The following is a 21,972-nucleotide window of genomic DNA, read 5'->3' as shown; positions in this document are numbered from 1 at the left end:
GCACGCTAGTGTTTTAATACAAATGTTACATATCAAGGTTTGATTGCCAATAAATTTGGTAAGGATGTGAGATGAATGAGTAACTACTGTTAGGTCATCGCCTAATTTGTTTATATACAGAGCAGTGGAGTAGGAAGATGATATAGGACATATCGATAGATGACATGCGGGTAGAGCAGGGTGTTTATATAAAAGATAAATTCACTGTTAATTTATTATAATAATGATTAATTTGTAAAGTTCAATAGATAACAGTACTACCAGCAATTCTATGAAGAAGGTTCACATCGCTTAATTTGACTCTATATAGTGATCTCTATATATCGTCTACTTTATATGTTTACCGTTTAAGCCCTAATTTTCTTTGAACACCAATAGGTCATTGTATATTGCTCAGGTATACACTTCCGTCTCATTCCCTTCGTTGACTTCCGTAATTCTTCTCCATGAAGCATATTCCGCTTTTAATCCGTCCCGCCCCAAGTAAAATGGGAAGGATTTACTGGTGGAGACGTAAAATAACCCCTGATTACTTCTTCTAACTTTCGGTCCCAAGAAGTTCAGTTCTAAATGAATGTTGTTGTAGCAGTCGCAGTCTCTGGCCTGCTGGATGCTGTCGCATTTGATTGCGATGAAACCTTTAGGATTCTTCATGGCGGATACCCAGATAGGCAGGACGCGGAAGTGGCTGCAAGTGGCGACGCAGGGAAACATGTTGAGGTCCGAGGGCTGGTACTCGCCGCCGTTGACGTAGAAGTCGACGTGTCCCATCCTGGCGGCCATGCCGTACCCGTCCACGTTGGTGTGCACCACCTCCACGAAGTCGGCGTCGGAGGCGGCCAGCCGGTCGTCGGCGTCCAGCCGCCTGAAGCACGGCCCCGACGGCTCCAGGGCGGTGATCTTGGACACGTTCCTGCCGGTCATATGGCGGTAGTTCTTGGCGACGTAGCTGACGGTCTGTCCGCCGAGACTGAACCCGAGCAGTTCTAGTCTGTCAGGCTGCAGGCCCCGCTCGGTGAGCTTGACTAGGACCTCCGCGACGTGCTTGCCCACCGGACGCATCAGACGCGACGCCCTGAAACAAATTAAAATTGTTTGTTTTTAAGTCATTTTATTATTATTCATTCATTCATAATTTAAGAGCTGTGCTGTTGTCGGTGGAGCTCCCGCCACCTTCCACGATCTTCTATCAGTCCTTTTAGCTGTTGATACGACACGACTCCAACTTTTTCTTTAACTTACTTGATATAGCTGTGTCTTTGTCTTCCCCTTCCTCTCTTTCCATCTATTTTTCCTTTAATAATGTTGTTAATTAGTTCGTCGTGTCGTATCAAGTGCCTCAACATTTTCCCCCGCCTATTTTTATTTTTATTAAGATTCAATTTTTTTTTAACACAAAATATATATTATATTTTAAATTCATTAGAGTGCAAAACTTAACAAACGTTCGTAGGGGTCGGAACGAGTCGTAGGGACGAGACGGTCGACATCTCTCGGACGAGTTAAATAATTTATTATCAATGTATTCACCTCAAGGGCGTCTAACACACATTGTGTCTATGATATATCAATGTACACTTCAATTATTACCCACTCATTACTACAATATACCACCATATGGTCGATTAGAAGACATCTCTTCCAATTATAAGTTCGTCTTTACTCACATTGTCTCTAAATTATGATTTAGTTAATATTATTTATTATTATACTTTAATGCTGAAATAAAAAAAAATACTTATTAATTGGTAAAGATCATAGGTTGATACCACGTTTCATAGTTATTGAGTTTCCGATATTTCGGCAGTGTTTCAACCGCCATGATAACGGGTAAACTTAACTCTATATACATATATATATATAATATAAATTATACTTTAATGCTGAAATACAAAAAAAAAATACCTATAATTGGTAAAGATCACGGGATCTTACCACGTTTCATAGTTATTGAGTTTCCGATATTTCGCCAGTGTTTCAACCGCCATGATAATGTATAAATATTGACCTCATCAAATTTAAAATAGTATATTACAAAATAAAGGTGCATATACTGCGGACTTAACACCATAAAGCATTTCCTGCCAGTCGCCCATACGGCAAACAGAGATTAGTGAGCGGTGCATTATTAAGTAAATAACATGAAATTAATTATTTTATTGTCTGTGTATAATATTATGTATATTGAGTGTCACTTACAGATAGTAATGTACGGTGGTGAACCGTTGGTTGTCGACTATGATCACGTTGTAGCCGAGCGCCTCGTACTCGTTGGCCAACATCGCTGAGATTGGGAAGTGGCTGCTGTCCAGGTAGCCCAGCAGTATCACCACCGTCCGCCTGTAACACGCATAAATCGTTCAACAGATAACAAATACATGTTCAATCATTTTTTTTTTAATCTATTTATTCGTTGTATTGTGCATACAATGACGTAACTTTCGATGATGATGTTACCAACTCTTCTGATACTGTTATTATTTTTATATTTATATTTTTAGAGCAGTTCTTTTCATATGTCATGTTATTTGATATACTTCACTTTATTGTATTATTCTCCTATTGTTCTTTCAGTTCGTAACAATATTTAAATATATTTTTCCACAGATAACATAATAATTTTACTATCATATTATATACGTGTTTTCATCATTTAGACACACATACAGTCCACCGATCCATTACAACGTGTATATTGACAATCATTTATGTATATTATAATTCATAAAATAATTATGTAAATGTTTATTGTAATTGTAATGTGTAAACTATAAGTACAAGACTACAACTCCATGTTTTATTAAGCTTCGTTGCTAGCTACTCAACAACAGGTGGCGCTGTATGACGTTGTGAATTTGATTGCCACTGTTAGCTCCAGGTCCCTGACAATCGTCTGAATCGTCTAAACGACACCTTATAGCACAGAATATACAACTATATTATTCTTATATTCTATTTTTTTTTCCAGTTGAGCAAATAACGATTCTTCTAGAACAGCGAGTTGACATTTTATAAGCAACACAAGTCCCAAAGTAATATTGTCTTACCTGTGGTAATATAGAATACACTGTGGTCATAGGTGAACATCAACATCTCCTCCCCCCTTTCCTTTCAACCTCTAATTTTACTAAGATATACCTCGGAATTTTATAGAAAAAAAAAATCCCATTTAATTCCAGAAGCTTTGTAAGAGTACTTGTAATCTAAATGTACACAAAAGTATCACGAGGTATGCAGTACAGGTGGCTATCGAGCCAATATACAGTTGGTGTGTACCTGTTGAGGTGTACCCTGGTGTCGTTGGCGATGTCTGCTGCGCTCCAGTAGGTGTATGTGTGTCGCGAGCGCTCGTCTCCCTGCACCACGAACTGCAGGTACTTCAGCTGGCTGCGGGGGATGGTCGCCGTCTTACTGGACCCGGGGCCTGGAGTGTTACGGGAATATATTTTTTTTGGCGTTATTTTACTACATCAATATACTCTATAACAAAAAAAAACTTAATGGTAGGTGCATAACACTAGTCATACGAGTTCAGGGGATTGTTAGTGATGTGGAGTCATGACCTTATTACTAGCAATGTACCATGTCAGGTTGACCTCCACGCGGTTCCCCTGGAAATCATCGTGATAAATTCCTGGTGAATTTGTCACGATGTGCTAACTGACCTGACCTCGTGCTCATCTTATCACCTTCCACTGGTGCCCCGACAGCGTAAACCGGTAGCGCAGGCGGGTGCACCATCCCTTTATCTTATATATAAAATTCTCGTGTCACAGTTTTCGTTCCCATACTCCTCCGAAACGGCTTGACCGATTTTCATGAAATTTTGTGAGCGTATTGAGTAGGTCTGAGAATCGGCCAACATCTATTTTTCATCCCCCTAAATGTTAGGGGTAGTCCACCCCTAATTTTTTTTTTTATATACCAGCTAGTCATCTAAGTCATACGGTGGCAATATGAATGTGGGGCTCCTAGTAATGTGGACTAACACATTGTTATTAATGTACACACAGTCCCCCTGGAACCCATCGTCACAAGTGCCTGGTCACTCTGGTCAATTTGCCACGGTACACTAACTGACCTGACCTCATCTTCATTTCATCACTGGTGCCCCGCCATCGTAAACTATGCACCGTTGTATAAAAATCTGTTACAATAAAACTCGTCTCCACACGAAATTTTTAAAACAGGACGGGTATTTTGAAAATTTTCGGAATAACTACATAAACTTAATGAAATTTTGTCCGTATGTTTTACACAACTCCGATTTCTTTGAACATAACGGAAAATTTTTATTTTCAGAAAAAAAAAATCATCTTTAACTAATTCGTATGAACAATCAAAGACGGTATAAAAATTGAATACTGAACAATACCTTCATGGTTGTTTTATTTCGCCGACGTAGTTCTCTATGATTAAAACAAAATCTTTATGTACCTACTTAAATTTATATATCTTAAAAAAAAACTATTTATTTATTTAAAAAAGTCATAATTTACTTTCTATAACATACTCTGTCTCCGGCTGAAACTACAGTCAAAATCGGTCTAGTCGTTTCAAAAATGAGCAAGATGATATGATCTATTTTTTTCATTTCCAAATGTAGTAGTATTGAAAAGCTGTTAATTTTCTATTACAAAACAGACACTTAAATGTTCTTATTTGTATATATATATACATATATAAATGTACATACATGTCTACAAACATTTCTAAGCTACATACAAACTGACATGAGTCCTCGCGGGTATCCCTCCTCGGGTCTGCTCTCCTTAGGATGCTCTCCTGCACTGAGGCACACCATCACAATCCACGTATGTATCACTGACCATTTGTACATTATTAGAAAAAAAAAATATATATTATTAAACACCTAATTAATATTATAAAGTTTTATTTGAACTGTTATTATAGCTGTATGTATCAATTTCCTTTGACCAAAAAAATATGTCGTAAAAAAATAAAATTTCCACAGATAATAAAATACAAATTAATTTCAATTAATTCTCGGCCGCTTCGTTAATTATTTAAGTGTCTGTGTAGCGCGGCGACTCTGTCCCCATACAGCCGGACACGACCGAGTGGAGCCCTACACTATCCGAGCGCTCCGTCCACCGGTTGGTTGCGAATCTCAGATGGTATTTATTACAAAACGCAGGACAATTTAGCTGACCTTGTAATGCATACTTAACTATTAAATAAAATTAGATGTTATTAGGCATTTGTTTTTGTGTGCGAACACATATATTACTTATGTTGACATTGGTACAGTGACAGCTTCAGCAATGAATTTTGCAGGCGAAATATTTCGCAATGTTTCAAATGAGACAAGAATTCCATCTGTTTGTTACCTTTTTATGGCAATAAAAATATATACATATAATTAAAATTGGAGTGTCTGTTTGTAATATTGAAATACCGTTTTTTACTACATGCATAAATATTTAAATACGGTACATACACCAAAAAAAAATATTTTTTTACAATTTTTGTCTGTCTGTCTGTCTGTTTGTTCGGGCTAATTTCTGAAATGGCTGAACCGATTTTGACGGAACTTTTATTGGTAGGTAGCTGATGTAATAAGGAGTAACTTAGCTTACTTTTACTTTAGAAAAATAAAGTTAAATTCGAACGAAGTCGCGATAAGTTAGTATATTATATAATTACATCAAAATTAGCTCTGGGACGCAATATTGCCCCGTTTTCGGAAACTCCGCGAAAATTGTAGTCGAGCGGGCCGGTTGTGATGTTGATTATTATTGTTTGTTAAGGTGGATATAAAAAAAACATGTCAAAAGTTTCAGTGTTACTTAAAAGCTTCACTAGGTACTATATATTAAAGAAAATTTTGTTCATCCGCTAATACTCAACTTTTAAGCTAACGTTTTTTGAATTAAGCTTTAATAAAATTGTTTATTTCATTCAAAATGTCCCGTTTTGAGTTAAAGAAGAAACTGTCAGGTTAGTCACATCATAACGTTTTATTGGCCAATAATGTTTACTATTATTACATATATATATATATATTTATTATATCTCCCTTATTACGGGGGTAATATATTCAAACACGCGGGCCTTAGCCAAGCATGGATGAGTTATGTGATGAAGATAGAAATTTTCTGACTATTCGGCATGTGTTTAGTATGACGGCTTTTTGTAATAGGTCTATTGTAGAGGAGGGGATATGCAACGTGTCTACGTGTTTGTTCAGACTTTTTGGTATAATTCCTGTGGATGACAAAACTATGGGTACTATGTGGATGGTGTGTGCTTTCCATTGTTTTTTTAATTCTATTGCTAGATCTGTGTACTTTGTTAGTTTTTCATTGACTGTGCTTTGTATATTGTGTGTGTTTGGGTTGGCTAATCTACAAGATATACTTTTTTATTAATATTATTCCAAAAATTATTATTATTATAAGAACACGTAGATTATAAAATTCAGGCGGGTGTAACCGCGGGTTTAGCTAGTGAATAATATGAACGTCCGCCTATCATCCACGTCGCCGACATGCACCTGACGAAGTTTTTTTTTATAACACGGGACAAACGAGCATGCGGCTCACCTGATGGTAAGTGATTACCGGCGCCCATGAGCACCCGCAACACCAGGGGAATTGCAAGTACGTTGACGGCCTTTTAAAAAGGAATAAGCTCTTTTCTTGAAGGTTTCAATATCGTATCGTAAGGTGCATGTTTGTGTGTGTGTGTCTGAATGTGTGTGAGTCAGTACATTATAATTGTGCAATGAAACATAAATAAATAAATATTGAAGTACCATGACGACTGTATTGATATATATTTAATACTAGTTGACCCGCGCGACTTCGTCTGTATCACACTTATCACTACATTTCACCCAATTTACATAATATCTTTTTTAAATTATAGTCTATGTGTTATTTTGATGTAAAAACTTTCAACCACTATTTTATTTTACCCTTTTAAGGGTAATATTTTTACTAACTTTGAATGTCATATTTAATTAACAGCCTCAAAAATAAGTTTCAAGCTTTTAGCTTCAAAAATAACGATTCTTCCATACAATCTTTCATCCCCACTTTCAACCTCTTACAACCCTTTTTTACCATTCAAAAGTAGCCTATGTCCTTTCTCGGGGTCTAAACTATTTGTGTACCAAATTTCACTTAAATCGGTTTAGTAGTTTTGACGTGAAAGCGAGACTATTATAAATGCGAAAGTAACTCTGTCTGAGTTACTTTCGCATTTATAATATTAGTAAGGAAAAAAAATAATATTTAATACAAAAAAATTATATGAAATAGAGAATGAAAGTTTGTGAACACTTCAGGTATGCTTTGGGAATAAAATATCTGTAATGCGTGAATTCGTGTCTTTTTAAATATAAGACCTGTCTCCGTCCTCGTGAGGTATCACCTGTGAAGATACATCGTACTGTATCTTCATCTGCGGGGCACCAGTGCAGGATGATAAGATGAACATGAGGTCAGGTCAGCACATCGTGGTAAGTTCATCAGGAATTTATGAGGACATTATTAACTTAACTTACTTAATAAAATTATTCCAGTAAATCGAGTCTCCATTGCAGGTTTATTACTAGTGAACAGGTAGAGCTTCATTGCAATACAACCTTGTACGCGGTGCATTTCTTCATTAACTTTAATTGTCAACCAATTACTAAAATGAGGACGTGCGTATTAATTTGTTGGCTATTTATGTCTGAACAAGTTGTGTCTTCATTCAGGTCTGTTGACAACCTTCGTGGTGTCGCGGTAAAACAGCTTCTACGGTCGTGGGTTCGGTCACCGTGCATGCATATTTGTTTACATGAATACAACTATTATTGAAGTTTTAGCTTAATATTTAAGTCCCAAGACTAGATGGGGTTGTGTTGTTTATTCGACCTGGATGGTATTTACGATGGTCGCGGGTACGATTCCTCAATCATTGTTGGTATCGGTCTGGGTGTTTTCTATGTATATTATGTATGTATTTACAAAAAAAAAGTATCTATGTATTTATATCAGTTGTTGTACTAGAAGAGACTAGATGGCGCTGTGTTAAATGGCCAGGGTTATTTATTTATTTATATCAGTTGTCTAGTACCCATAACACAAGCTCTGCTTACCGTGGGGCTAGATGGCGCTGTGTTAATTGTCCAGGGTTATTTATTTATTTATATCAGTTGTCTAGTACCCATAACACAAGCTCTGCTTACCGTGGGACTAGATGGCGCTGTGTTAATTGTTCAGGGTTATTTATGTATTTATTTATATCAGTTGTCTAGTACCCATAACACAAGCTCTGCTTACCGTGGGACTAGATGGCGCTGTGTTAATTGTCCAGGGTTATTTATTTATTTATATCAGTTGTCTAGTATCCATAACACAAGCTCTGCTTACCGTGGGACTAGATGGCGCTGTGTTAATTGTCCAGGGTTATTTATTTATTTTGTTTACTGACTCTTGACATTTTATATAGCATCTGTGGTTTTTCAAATACGAGCATAACATAATGACCGACCGCGACGGATGGACGGGCGTTTAAATTCCTCTTTACAGTTATTATAAGGTTACAAATATATTTAAGTTTATCAAAAATATAAGTACTAAAGTAAATATTATAACGTCTAAGTTAAATGTACAGAACAGATACTCTATGTTGAGTAGTGCAGGGTCGCTCCGAGGTCGCACAGCTCCTGTCCAAGGGGAGTGGTGTCAACTACGTACACAGACAGACAGACAACCTCTGCCTGCTTAACTTGCGCAACAACCAGCCCGAACGACTGCACAGAAAACAGATCGCGATTATGTATATGATTTTGTTATGGTGTATATATTAATTATAATCATTAGATAGAATATTTATTTGCTTCAACATTTACAACAACAGTACAAATGTTCGCCTCATATTCAGGGGGCATGCAAGTTTAATAATAACCTTATATATATAATCCCATCAAAAACATAAATAATAATAATAATCCAATAATAATCTTAGGACAACTCACACAGCGCCATCTAGACCCAAGTTAAGCTAGCTAAAGCTTGTGTTATGGGTACTAGATAACTGATACAAATACATAGATATTTTTTTTTTTTTGTAAATACATACATATTATATACAGAAAACACCCAGACCGATACAAACAATCATACTCATGAATACAAATGTTGTGCCGTGCGAGGAATCGAACCCGCGACCATCGGTCGTAAAGCGGTGTACTAGACCGCTGGACCACCGAGGTCGTCAATAAATGTGAAATGATAGCCGAGTTTAATATTATGATATATACCTACCTTGATTGTAGACTTCTACGACAAAAGAGATGAGATCTAAATGGGTGCCAAGTTCAATGGTCTGTCCTGAAATGTATTTATAACAATATAAAATATCATTTCTTCTTATAACTTAGGATAATGTACTGTAGCCTAAGGTATAACTTGGCCAGTTCTCATATACCAATTATTACTTTCTATTGCTAGTTACTATTAATATTAAAATAGGAACCGACAAGTAACATGTTTAGAACTTGCGAAGGCTACAGTATATTTCGTATTTTGTACAGTTTTCGTTCCCATACTCCTCCGAAACGGCTTGACCGATTCTCATGAAATTTTGTGAGCGTATTGAGTAGGTCTGAGAATCGGCATCACATCTATTTTTCATCCCCCTAAATGTTAGGGGTAGTCCACCCCTAATTTTTTTTTTATTTGAAGGCAAAACAACTTTTCCGGTACAGCTAGTAATAATAATAATCATCATTTATTCAGCATATAAAAGTAGTAATCCAGAGTAAAAAAGAAAACTTAAAAACTAATAATTCGCTGCTGATGAGGCCTCCACTCAGCTGGGGCCGCAGCGTGTCACTACAGCGCTGATTTTCAGTGGAGTCACTTGAAAAAAAGAAACAGCATTCGTGATGAATTTAAATATATAAAATGAAGAATCAGTTTCACATCATTACCTCTCTTCATGACGTCTAGATGGTTCTGGTTCTAGATACTAGACAACTGATATAAACTCAATTTTTTTTTTACTAAATACATACATAATATACATAGAATAGTATATTATAGTGGTCTAGCGGTCTAGCACACCGCTTTACGACCGATGGTCGCGGGTTACATTCCCCGCATGGCACAAACATTTGTATTCATGAGTTTGTATCGGTCTGAGTGTTTTCTATGTATGTATGTATGTATTTACGAAAAAAATATCTACGTATTTGTATCAGTTATCTAGTACCCATAAAACATGCTTTAGCTAGCTTAACTTGGGTCTAGATGGCGCTGTGTGAATTGTCCTGAGATTATTATTATTATTATACATAGAAAACACCCAGACGGATACTAACAATCATACTCCTGAATACAAATGTTTGTGCCGTGCAAGGAATTGAACCTGCAACCGTCAGAAGCAAAGTCTAAACCGCTTACCACCGAGGTCACCTGTCTGTGTATCTGTGTCTGTCTGTGGCATCGTACCTCCTAAATGAATGGTGAACCGCATAACTGATTATTATGCGGTTTTTGTAATACTTTACAGTATTAAAGTAGTCGTCATCGAGATGTTTCGTTTGACTACAATTTATTAGTTTATTTTATTCAGAAATAATTACAAATTTGTATTTATTTAAAAAAAATAGAAAGAAAGAAAAACATTTACTGACAATCATTATTGATATAAATATATATATGTACATGTTTAAAATATGTATTACATATAGAGTTGCCTACAATATTATTATAACATAGTTTTGGAACTACTCGTTTTCGTATTCCAATACTGTTGGCCGCAGCTAGCCTGTCCCAAACGATAGGGGGCGAGTGCAGCTGGCACTCCAAACCAAAGGAAGGACTTATGGAGCGGCTGAAGGATAACTCAATAAAAATAAGCTATTTTTACAATGCCGTCTGCACAAAGTCAGTAATTCATTCTATGGTAATTGCGTAAGATTTTATAATAAACTGCCAGAATCTGCACTAAATCTGACAGAGAGGCAATTCAAATCTAATATTAAACAATTTTTGTGTAACAAAGCCTATTACAGGATAGAGGAATTCATAGACGACAACATATCAAGTAAATAATTAGTTTATTAGCATACAACGTTATAATTTGTTTATCTCATTGCTTTCTTGATTTAATTATTTTAGAAATATGAAAGCGTAGCGGTTTTTGTATTGATTGCCGCATGCATTCTTATGTGAAATGTGAATAATATAACCATCAGATGGCAATTGTGAGTAGCTATGACGTGGTCTAGTGTTTTGAGTAGTCATGCTCACTAAAATGTCCAGACTTGTGGCGGCGTGGTGGGCCGGGTCATTGGGTTCTCTAAAATATGGTCGAGCGCAGTGGTGGCTGGCTCATCCGTCATACTCGTGAACGGGTGCTGCTTGTGTGGACTGGTCTGCTCTAATCACTATGACTTATTTTCTCTTATTAATTGTTTAACCAGTTGTTGTATATTGAATTTTTTTTTCTATTTTATTATTTCATTGAATGTGTGCTAATCGGTGGTTTGTATTCACACACTTAAACTTAAATTGTAAGTAAGAATAAATTATTTAAAAGAGCAACACACAAGTTTCTTGCTTGTTCTTCTTGTGATGAGACAGCATTCCGAATGAGCGGTAGATTAAAAAAAAAAAATGTTATGACTATTCAAAAGTGCTTCAATGTAAGTTTATTTGAATAAATGATTTTCTATTCTATTCTATTCTACTCCCGCCTGATGGATACGACGCCAGTCTGGCACCGCCAGGGGTTCGAACCTCGGCTCAGGTCGTAATTTAGATCTCTGTTTGAATTGTACGGGGATTTTGGTAAAAATAATCTCAGCACTAAAACAATTTGTAGTCTCAGAAAGTCCACTGATCTCAGGATTCAAGACCTCTTAGACTGATCCAACCTAATATTAAAAATTCTAAAGTGTGTGTCTGCCTACAAGGTTGAAGGTTACTCAGTGTAGTTTATTTATGAAAATTATCGTAAAAATCCAGTCTAAGAAGCGAGTAACGGTTGGTATTATAAATTACTAACTACTCGCCCTGGCTTCGCACGGGTGTACATGTATTATACATATAACCTTCCTCTTGAATCACTCTATCTATTAAAAGAAACCGCAACAAAATCGTTGCGTAGTTTAAAGATTTAAGCATACATAGGGACAGACAGACAGCGACAGCGACTTTGTAATGACTAGCTACTCGCTTTGGCTTCGCACGGGTGCACATGTATTATATATATAAACCTTCCTCTTGAATCACTCTATCTATTAAAAGAAACCGCAACAAAATCGTTGCGTAGTTTAAAGATTTAAGCATACATAGGGACGGACAGACAGCGACAGCGACTTTGTAATGACTAGCTACTCGCTTTGGCTTCGCACGGGTGCACATGTATTATATATATAAACCTTCCTCTTGAATCACTCTATCTATTAAAAGAAACCGCAACAAAATCGTTGCGTAGTTTAAAGATTTAAGCATACATAGGGACAGACAGACAGCGACAGCAACTTTGTAATGACTAGCTACTCGCCCTGGCTTCGCACGGGTGCACATGTATTATATATATAAACCTTCCTCTTAAAGAACTCTATGTATTAAAATAAACCACTTGAAAATCGGTTGCATAGTTTAAAGATTTAAGCATACATAGGGACGGACAGACAGCGACTTTGTAATGACTAGCTACTCGCCCTGGCTTCGCACGGGTGCACATGTATTATATATGTAAACCTTCCTCTTGAATCACTCTATCTATTAAAAGAAACCGCTTGAAAATCGGATGCGTAGTTTAAAGATTTAAGCATACATAGGGACGGACAGACAGCGACAGCGACTTTATTTTATGCTATGATATTTCATAACATACATATTACAGTTTGTTCCCAGTATCATACACGAATGAGTTACTCTTTGATCCCAGATATCATCTGTACTGCGTTCACAATATGTTGCAACCGTTTTAATTACTGCACATATTTGATGAGAAACATATAATGAAGAGAAAACTGTCTGCCAGGCAACTTTGTACTGTAATGTAAACTGTGTAATGTACTTAATAGCTAAAGCTGAAGTTTATTTATATAATAGATAGTTATATACTATAGTTAGCTGCTCGTCCTAATCGTCCCACCTGCTGAAGTATCACACACTTCAGCAGGTGGGACAGACAAACTTTGTCGGACTCTATCTTATACATAAAATTCTCGTGTCACAGTTTTCGTTCCCATACTCCTCCGAAACGGCTTGACCGATTCTCATGAAATTTTGTGAGCGTAATGAGTAGGTCTGAGAATCGGCTAACATCTATTTTTCATCCCCCTAAATGTTAGCGGTAGTCCACCCCTAATTTTTTTTTTATTTTAAGGCAAAACATTGTTTGCTGGGACAGCTAGTATATATATATATAATAATAAGTTTAATAATAACCTTATATATAACATTCTCGTGTCACAGTTTTCGTTCCCATACTCCTCCGAAACGGCTTGACCGATTCTCAAGAAATTTTGTGAGCGTATTGAGTAGGTCTGAGAATCGGCCAACATCTACTTTTCATCCCCCTAAATGTTAGGGGTGGTCCACCCCTAAATTTTTTTTATCATATAGACAAAATTTTTAGTTTCTATTTTTTTATGATACAACATACAAAAATATATACAATCCTAAATTTTCACCCTTCTATCATCAACCCCTTTTTTTTTATAGCATTATTAATTTATATGGCAAAACAACGTTTGCCGGGACAGCTAGTATATATATATATATAGTATATATATATTACTAGGCTTAGGCCCTGAGACCGACCACCGATGGTTCAGGGAGAGAACCCCAAGTAGCGCCCGTGACTTGTGACACGGGTGTAGGTTTAAAGGGCCCTTTTAGAATGCATTAACACTCACCTTCACTACTTGTGGTGTCCTCCCAGTCCCAACTAATAAACCCCCCCAATGCCTACAATATTTACAATGACCTATCTCTTATTTGTTTTTATAATAATATTAACACTTCAACGTTTCAAACCTCTTCGCTCCAAACTTCCGCTGCGTCAGTTCAATGCATCCATCAATCTACTTGTCAATGTCACAAAGATTATTTAAGCTCTGGTCTCTCCACACCCGCGCCCCTCCGATCGATCAATTCCAATTCAAACGGGGATCGATATTACGACGGCCTGAGCCGAGGTTCGAACCCCTAGTGGTGCCCTCAGACTAAAGTCGTATCCATCAGGCAGGAGTTGGCCTTCAGCCGCTGGATAAGTCCTTCCTTTGGTTTGTAGTGCCATCTGCACTCGCCCCCTATCGTCCGGTGAAGCTGTAAAGGCCAGCTGCGGCCAACGGCATTAGAGTAGTCCGAAAAAAAAACATATAAATAAAATTGGAGTGTCTGTTTGTAATATTGAAATAATTGTTTTTTACTACATGCATATGAATATAACGTTACAAAACCAGACACAAAAATTGAAAAAATGTTATTTTGGTGTACAAATAACATTTTTTCAATTTTTGTCTGTCTGTCTGTCTGTTTATTATCCGTCAGGAAGGAGTTGGCCTTCAGCCGCTCCATAAGTCCTTCCGCGGGTTTGGAGTGCCATCTGCACTCGCCTCCAATCGTCTGGCCAACAGCAATAGAGTAGTCCGAAATAAAAAAAAAAGTTCTGGCCTCTGCCGTTTCGTTTCAGGTTACTCTGAATATCTTAGATAAAGGAACATGATTATTGACTATACCATTTCAATGAATGTTGCCTCACACGATAGTTAACAATAACTAGAGACTTAGAAAGAGGCTTATTATATAGGTATATATGTATAAGCAACGTCGAAAAGTCGACCAGTCGTCTGGATTGTCACTCACACTTAAAAAACCTAAACCTAAGGCGTTAGGAATTAATGAAACAAACAAAAGTTTCAATAAATATTTAATTAAAAGCTAGTTCTTAAAGTCTAGAGGCGCCGCGTGTTGGCAGCCCTCGCAGGTGTCCTTGGGCCTGGTCCTGCATATCTTCCCTTTACAGATATATTCCCCCTTCCTGGGGTGGTCGGGCGGCGGGGGCCGGTCCGGTCTCAGCCACGGCGCGTGCAGCTTGTCCAGGAACGACTGCTCCGCGCTCAGCCCCGAGTTGCCGTTATATGCCCAGTTGAAATTAAAACATGCCACTACGATGCACAAAATAATCTGAAAATAAAATCATTTCGTTGGTATAACACACTTCAGTAATAAAACCTATTTATTATAAAATATTTATATATATAACTAGCTGTCGCGGCAAACGATGTTTTGCCTTAAAATAAAAAATAAAAATTAGGGGCGGACTACCCCTAACATTTAGGGGGATGAAAAATAGATGTTAGCCGATTCTCAGACCTACACAATACGCTCACAAAATTTCATGAGAATCGGTCAAGCCGTTTCGGAGGAGTATGGGAACGAAAACTGTGACACGAGAATTTTGTATATAAGATAAGAGTTCGTTAACGATAATGGTTTTGTAGAAAAACTTAAAATCCATAGCACTGACAATATTATCTGATTACACTAATAATGAGTGCGTAGCGGATTCTATGTTGATTATTGCATGCCTCTTGCTTGTTATTGTGTATTTATATAAAAAAAACATCTATTCAAAAGAGCAACACGCAAGTTTCTCGCTCGTTCTTCTTGTGATGAGTCTGCATTCTGAATGAGTGGTAGAATAAAAATATGACTATTCAAAAGTGCGTGTAATGAGTTTATTTGAATAGAGATTATTTCTATTTCTTAGATATCATGAAAGTGTAATAAGAAAAACTCTGTCCGCCATGTTATATTTAGATTAAATGTGTTAGCTCCATCGGTTGAGAAGGGTCGGTTCGGAATCAGTTGAGAAGAAGTTGAAGAAGGGGGTAAGGGGTTTGTTAGTAATATAATAGATAAGATACTATTACCACAGATAATATAATATTACATACTATTACATAGTAATATGGACTGAAGATCCCATTATTAGAAATGGACCATTAGAGTTTGACTTCCACACGGGTCCTCGAAATTGTCGCGATAAATTCCCTGTGATTTTGTCACGATGTGCTAACTGACCTGACCTCATGTTCATCTTATCATCCTGCACTGGTGCCCCGCCAGCGTATACCGTTAGCGCAGGCGGGTGCACCATTACATTATCTATACATATAAATAAAATTGAAGTGTCTGTTTGTAATATTGAATGAACCGTTTTTTACTGCATGCATATGAATATAAATACGGAACATACACCAAAACACCTCTTTTTAAAATTCATGTCTGTCTGTCTGTCGTTCTGTTTGTTCCGGCTAATCTCTGAAACAGGCGATTTTACCGGGACTTTTTTTGCCAGGTAGCTAATGTAATAGGGAGTAACTTAGGCTACTTTTATTTTAGAAAAATAGTATTAAATTCCACGCGGACGAAGTCGCGGGTACAGCTAGTCATACATAAAAACATGCCACTAAGAATCCTACTTACAAGATATGTTGGTATTAATAAAGAAATAAAGACAGTCCCATAGTTGTGGCCATTGTTTAACTAACTAAGCGAAGTAATTGTTGGTGGTGGGAGCAACATTAAATAACTTATTATTTTATGCATGAGATGTTTGTAATTATACAAAAAAAGTATGTATGTACTACGTACGCACAAACGTTGTTGTCAAAATCTAACAAACAGACAGACCGACCTACTCTAATATTTATAATATTAGTTTGTATTCCGTTGAACATTTTCTGAGTTCCGTTGTGTATGTTCCGGGTCAATATTATAATGATGGTACGCAGTTCATTGAAACTATATTACGACTACAAACAGGGAAACAAAGAACTCGCAAACTTATTACATATGTCTACTGCCAACTTTGAGAATAAATAATTTTTTAGCGCCCCCCTTTATTCACCTACTTAAAAACCACTATGCATATGTATATAAATACGGTACATACGAGTACACCAGAATAATATTGAACGGTCTACTGGTCGGCCGACCGTTGAGAGATGTCGTCGTAATTAAAGAAAAGAGCTTGTTTTCAAAGTAAAATATAATTATTTAAATATCTACATATGTAATTGTCCGTCTTTTTTCCTTGTCGAGTCTGTCTTGTCAATTCTTTCGTCTGTCCTAGTTACGTCTTATATCCGGCCAGCAAGCAGTCCTGTCAAGGAGGCCGCAACATCCCCACCTCCAGTATTGGAAATCAATACTCTAAGTGCGGTCGCGGTACAGTCTGGCGAGCCTCGTTGCTGGTCGTTTATATAGTCCGGTCGAAGTCAGCACGTCAGCTACTCGGACCCTACCGTCCTTCCCAGGGTACACAGCTGTCACTCGTCCTTTGGACCACAGGTTGCGGGGAAGTTGGTCAATTTTTGTATGTCTGTTTGTTCCGGCTAATCTCTGAAATGGCTCAACCGATTATGACGGGAATTTTATTGGCAGGTAGCTGATGTAATAACGAGTAACTTAGGCTACTTATATTTTAGAAAAATAAAGTTAAATTCCACGCGCTTTCTACGCGCTGATACAGCTCCTTATAAATATAAAATATACAGTCTCGGTAAGAAACCTTAGTAGTTAAAAGCACACAATAATAATAATAATAATCTCAGGACAATTCACACAGCGCCATCTAGACCCAAGTTAAGCTAGCTAGAGCTTGTGTTATGGGTACTAGATAACTGATACATATACATAGATATTTTTTTTTGTAAATACATACATATTATACATAGAAAACACCCAGACCGATACAAACAATCATACTCATGGATACAAATGTTTGTGCCGTGCGAGGAATCGAACCCGCGACACTCGGTCGTAAAGCGGTGTAAACTAACCAATAACAACAAAAGCAACACTGATATATATATAAAAACACGTGGCTAATAAAAAAAACGACAGCCGATCGTCCACGGTCAGAACCTGTTAAATTGCACGAGTAACATTCATATCGGAATCATTTGTCGTACACGACACATGGGTAATGTTAATGACTGCTGCATCTGATTAAATTAAGACAATTGATGCAAATTATTTCGTTTTTATATCGATATTTGTAGGTCAAGATCGCCGGTGGACAGGGAAATGTAGAACACGAATAAATAATAAATAAATAACCCTGGACAATTAACACAGCGCCATCTAGTCCCACGGTAAGCAGAGCTTGTATTATGGGTACTAGACAACTGATATAAATAAATAAATAACCCTGGACAATTAACACAGCGCCATCTAGTCCCACGGTAAGCAGAGCTTGTGTTATGGGTACTAGACAACCGATATAAATACATAGATACATTTTTTTCGTAAATACATACTTCATACATAGTATAAAACAAAGTCGCTGTCGCTGTCTGTCCCTATGTATGCTTAAAACTTTAAAACTACGCAACGGGTTTTGAAGCGTTTTTTTTAATAGATAGAGTGATTCAAGAGGAAGGTTTTAGAGGTTAGCTGGAACAAACAGACAGACAGGCGGACAATTTTTTTTAAATGTTATTTTGTGATTTGCACTGTATTTATATTCATATGCATGTAGTAAAAATCGGTTATTACAATATTACAAACAGACACTCCAATTTTATTTATATGTGTAGATGTATAGATAATGATTATGTACTAAATGAGTACATACTAACGTATGAACCGAACCGAATTCTTGATACAATGTTTCAATTACAATGTTAGAAGCGTATACATATTAATTAATACAATCTAATATAAATTAAATTAAATTATAATATAATATAAATTAAATAAAAAAAAATTAGATTAGAATCAAATATAGTATAAAAGCTAATGAATTGTTTGCATTTAAATTCTTTTCAAATAACCGTGTATTTTTGAAATGCAATAGTAATAAAAAAATAAAACTCGAACAGACTAGTTCAGCAGCCCCGTTCATAAGTATGACGGATGAGACAATGTTCAGTCAATTACAATGTAACATTTAAATCATAATAATACAAACGATCTTTGGACATTAATTAATACAATTTCTTCTCAACATCAATGAACCGTTTATAAATTTTATACAATACCATCACAGCCGGCCACGCGTCGCTGTGTCTAAGGTTCTTGAATAAAATAATATTGCGACTATAAATTGAGATGTAAGCTATCCTATCTTACAAGTTGAATCAAATTTGCAATCGGTTCAGTAGTTTAGGAGTCCATCGCGGACAAACAACGTGACACGTAATCTATACATCTATACATATAAATAAAATGGAATGTCTGTTTGTAATATTGAAATAACCGTTTTTTACTACATGCATACATACAAATACGATACATACACAAAAATAACATTTTTTACTAATTTTGATTGTCTGTCTGTCTGTTTGTTCCGGGTAATCTCTGAAACCTTCCTCTCAAATCACTCTATCTATAAAAAAAACAGCTTCTAAACCCGTTACGTAGTTTTAAAGATTTAAGCATACATAGGGACGACGGAACATATGCTGGACCGATTTTGACGGGACTTTTATTGACATGTAACAAGGAGTAACTTAGACTACTTCTATTTTAAAAATTCTGTCATTTTAGAAAATATAAAGTTAAATTCCACGCAAACTAAGTCGCGGGAACTGCTAGTTTTTGTATATATAGATATTGTTTAACCAGTTGGTTATATATTCAATATTTTTACTATTTGAGTATTTAATTGAATTGGTGCTAATTGGTATTTTGTATTCACACACTTAAAAATGTAAAGTAAGAATAAAATTATTTAAAAGAGCAACACGCAAGTTTCTTGCTCGTTCTTCTTGTGATGAGACAGCTTTCCGAATGAGCGGCAGATTAAAAAAAATGTGATGACTATTCAAAAGTGCTTCAATGTAAGTTTATTTGAATAAATGATTTTCTATTCTATTCTATAAATATAGGTAGTTGCGAGAGAGGTGTCCACGCAGACGAGTCTGTCCGTTTGTACAAATTACCTAGACTTAGTCAGTTATTAAAATATTTTCTGAGTGCGTTTTTTAAAGTGAAATTAGAGAACTCACCAAAAAATTCATCTCGCTCGCTGTCACTCGGCTGAGTGGCATTGGAAATAAACATTTCATTTAAATAGCGTCGTAATACTGTGCTCCGGCTGTACCGTAGTACGTACATCATGTGACTAGACGTCCCGTTTTGAACGGGACAGTCCCTTGTTATAAATAATAATATTAAAGAAATTACTTATTGATGTCCACCGAAATCATTCGAATCATGTCGGTGAACGGTATATATATACACACACTCTGGAAAACACAGACGGTTGGGATTACATACACTAATTACACAAGAAAAAATAAAATAAAAAATAATGCTCTAATAATTCTGCCCGCATTGTACGCCGGGTAATCTCTCCCATCCTACGAACCCCAGCAAATTACTAGTAAATATGCCGGGGGTAAACGACTAACAACACTCCTTAAGAGGGCCAGAGATGAGAGTTTTGGAAAAATAATAATAATAATAATCTTGTTTTAAACTTGACGCGGTCATTATTTATACGTATAATTAGAAAACATCAGACGGTTGGGATCTTACCACAGGGTATCAGATCAGTTTACCCGTGATCATGGTGGTTGAAACACTACCGAAATATCGGGAACTCAGCAAATAAATATAAAACGTGGTAAGATCCCGTGATTTTTACTAATTATACGTATAAATAATAATCTTGTTAAGTTATTGTCAATTTTTATGTTTACTTTGTTAGTTGTAGTTTAGAATTTAATGTGCTATCGTTGTCGTAGATCTCTTACTGTATTATTTACTGTAAGGGCTTATAATAGAATAGCAGAGAGGGTGGACTCACTGCCCTCACTGAGTTGTAGACCGTTTTGTCTCCTTCATTACTTTTAAATTTTATTATTGTACTAGCTATTCCCGCGACTTCGTTCACGTGGAATTTAACTTTATTTTTCTAAAATAAAACTAGCCTAAGTTACTCCTTATTACATCAGGTACCTGCTGAAAAAATCCCGCCAAAATCTGTCCAGCCATTTCAGAGATTAACCGGAACAAACAGACAGATAAAAATTGTAAAAAATATTATTTTGGTGTATATACCCTATTTATATTCACATGCATGTAGTAATAAACAGTTATATCAATATTACAAACAGACACTCCAATTGAATTTATATGTATAGATGAATATAGGTTTACATTTAATAAACTGATGTCCGGTTTTGAGTGGAGTAATAAATGGTCATGTTACATACATACCGTAATCGTTCCCAATTGAAGTGAGTCACCACAACACAATACTATATATACACGTGTACACGTATATACTCACTCGCACACCACACACTATTGTTAAGGCGTGAATTAAAAATGCCAGACTTTCTATATTTGCATATATTAATATTTATATATTTATTTAAACTTTAATGCACAAATCTAAATATATTTAAAACTCATATCGTATCGTACTTATGTGTGCCTGTTTGCAATATTGAAATAACCGTTTTTACTACATGCATGCGAATATAAATACGGTAAATACACTAAAATAACATTTTTTATAATTTTTGTCTGTCAGTCTGTCTGTCTGTTTGTTCCGGCTATTTTTTTTTTTATTGGGTTGCTTGGGCTATTGTCAGATGTGTAGCACCTGTAGCACTGCGACCTACATAGATCTATTGTGCTCGCCCTTTTCAGAGTTCGCTACCTAGACCCGTCAGGGACAAGAATTGAAGGATATTCTTAGGATTTGTTCCGGCTAATCTCTGAAATGGATGGACCGATTTTGACAGGACTTTTTTTTGCAGGTAGCTGACGTAATAAGGAGTAACTTAGGCTACTTTTATTTTAGAAAAAAAAAATTGGAGTCGCGGGAACTGCTAATCCAAAATAAATTTATAAACATATTTGTTCTGACTAATAGCTGAAAAGGCTGAGCCAAAGACTTTCTCGCAGATAGCTAATGTTATAAGGAACTGCTATCATTACGATCAATCCCCCGTCCAAATCA

The 21,972-nt window shown here is 36.3% G+C and overlaps 2 protein-coding genes across 2 annotated transcripts; both read right to left on the bottom strand.

The window, feature by feature from the left end:
• Positions 1–266: 266 nt before the first annotated feature.
• Positions 267–5,026, bottom strand: LOC131849801 (pancreatic lipase-related protein 2-like). Its single transcript, XM_059199921.1, has 4 exons — positions 4,726–5,026; positions 3,277–3,424; positions 2,200–2,340; positions 267–1,075 (listed from the first exon to the last, which is right to left on the bottom strand). The coding sequence occupies exons 1-4, from the start codon at positions 4,838–4,840 to the stop codon at positions 394–396; spliced, it is 1,086 nt and encodes a 361-aa protein (XP_059055904.1). The 5' UTR covers positions 4,841–5,026; the 3' UTR covers positions 267–393.
• A 9,898-nt stretch (positions 5,027–14,924) lies between these two features.
• LOC131849883 (uncharacterized) lies at positions 14,925–20,075 on the bottom strand. Its single transcript, XM_059200024.1, has 2 exons — positions 20,006–20,075; positions 14,925–15,170 (listed from the first exon to the last, which is right to left on the bottom strand). The coding sequence occupies exons 1-2, from the start codon at positions 20,063–20,065 to the stop codon at positions 14,925–14,927; spliced, it is 306 nt and encodes a 101-aa protein (XP_059056007.1). The 5' UTR covers positions 20,066–20,075.
• Between the last annotated feature and the right edge of the window lie 1,897 nt (positions 20,076–21,972).

Source organism: Achroia grisella, unplaced genomic scaffold (genome assembly GCF_030625045.1).
Source record: "Achroia grisella isolate CSIRO2021 unplaced genomic scaffold, CSIRO_AGI_Agris_v1 utg660, whole genome shotgun sequence".
NCBI classification, from domain to species: Eukaryota; Metazoa; Arthropoda; class Insecta; order Lepidoptera; family Pyralidae; genus Achroia; species Achroia grisella.
Note: the sequence above shows the minus strand (reverse complement) of the source record. Positions and strands in the feature narration are given on the sequence as shown.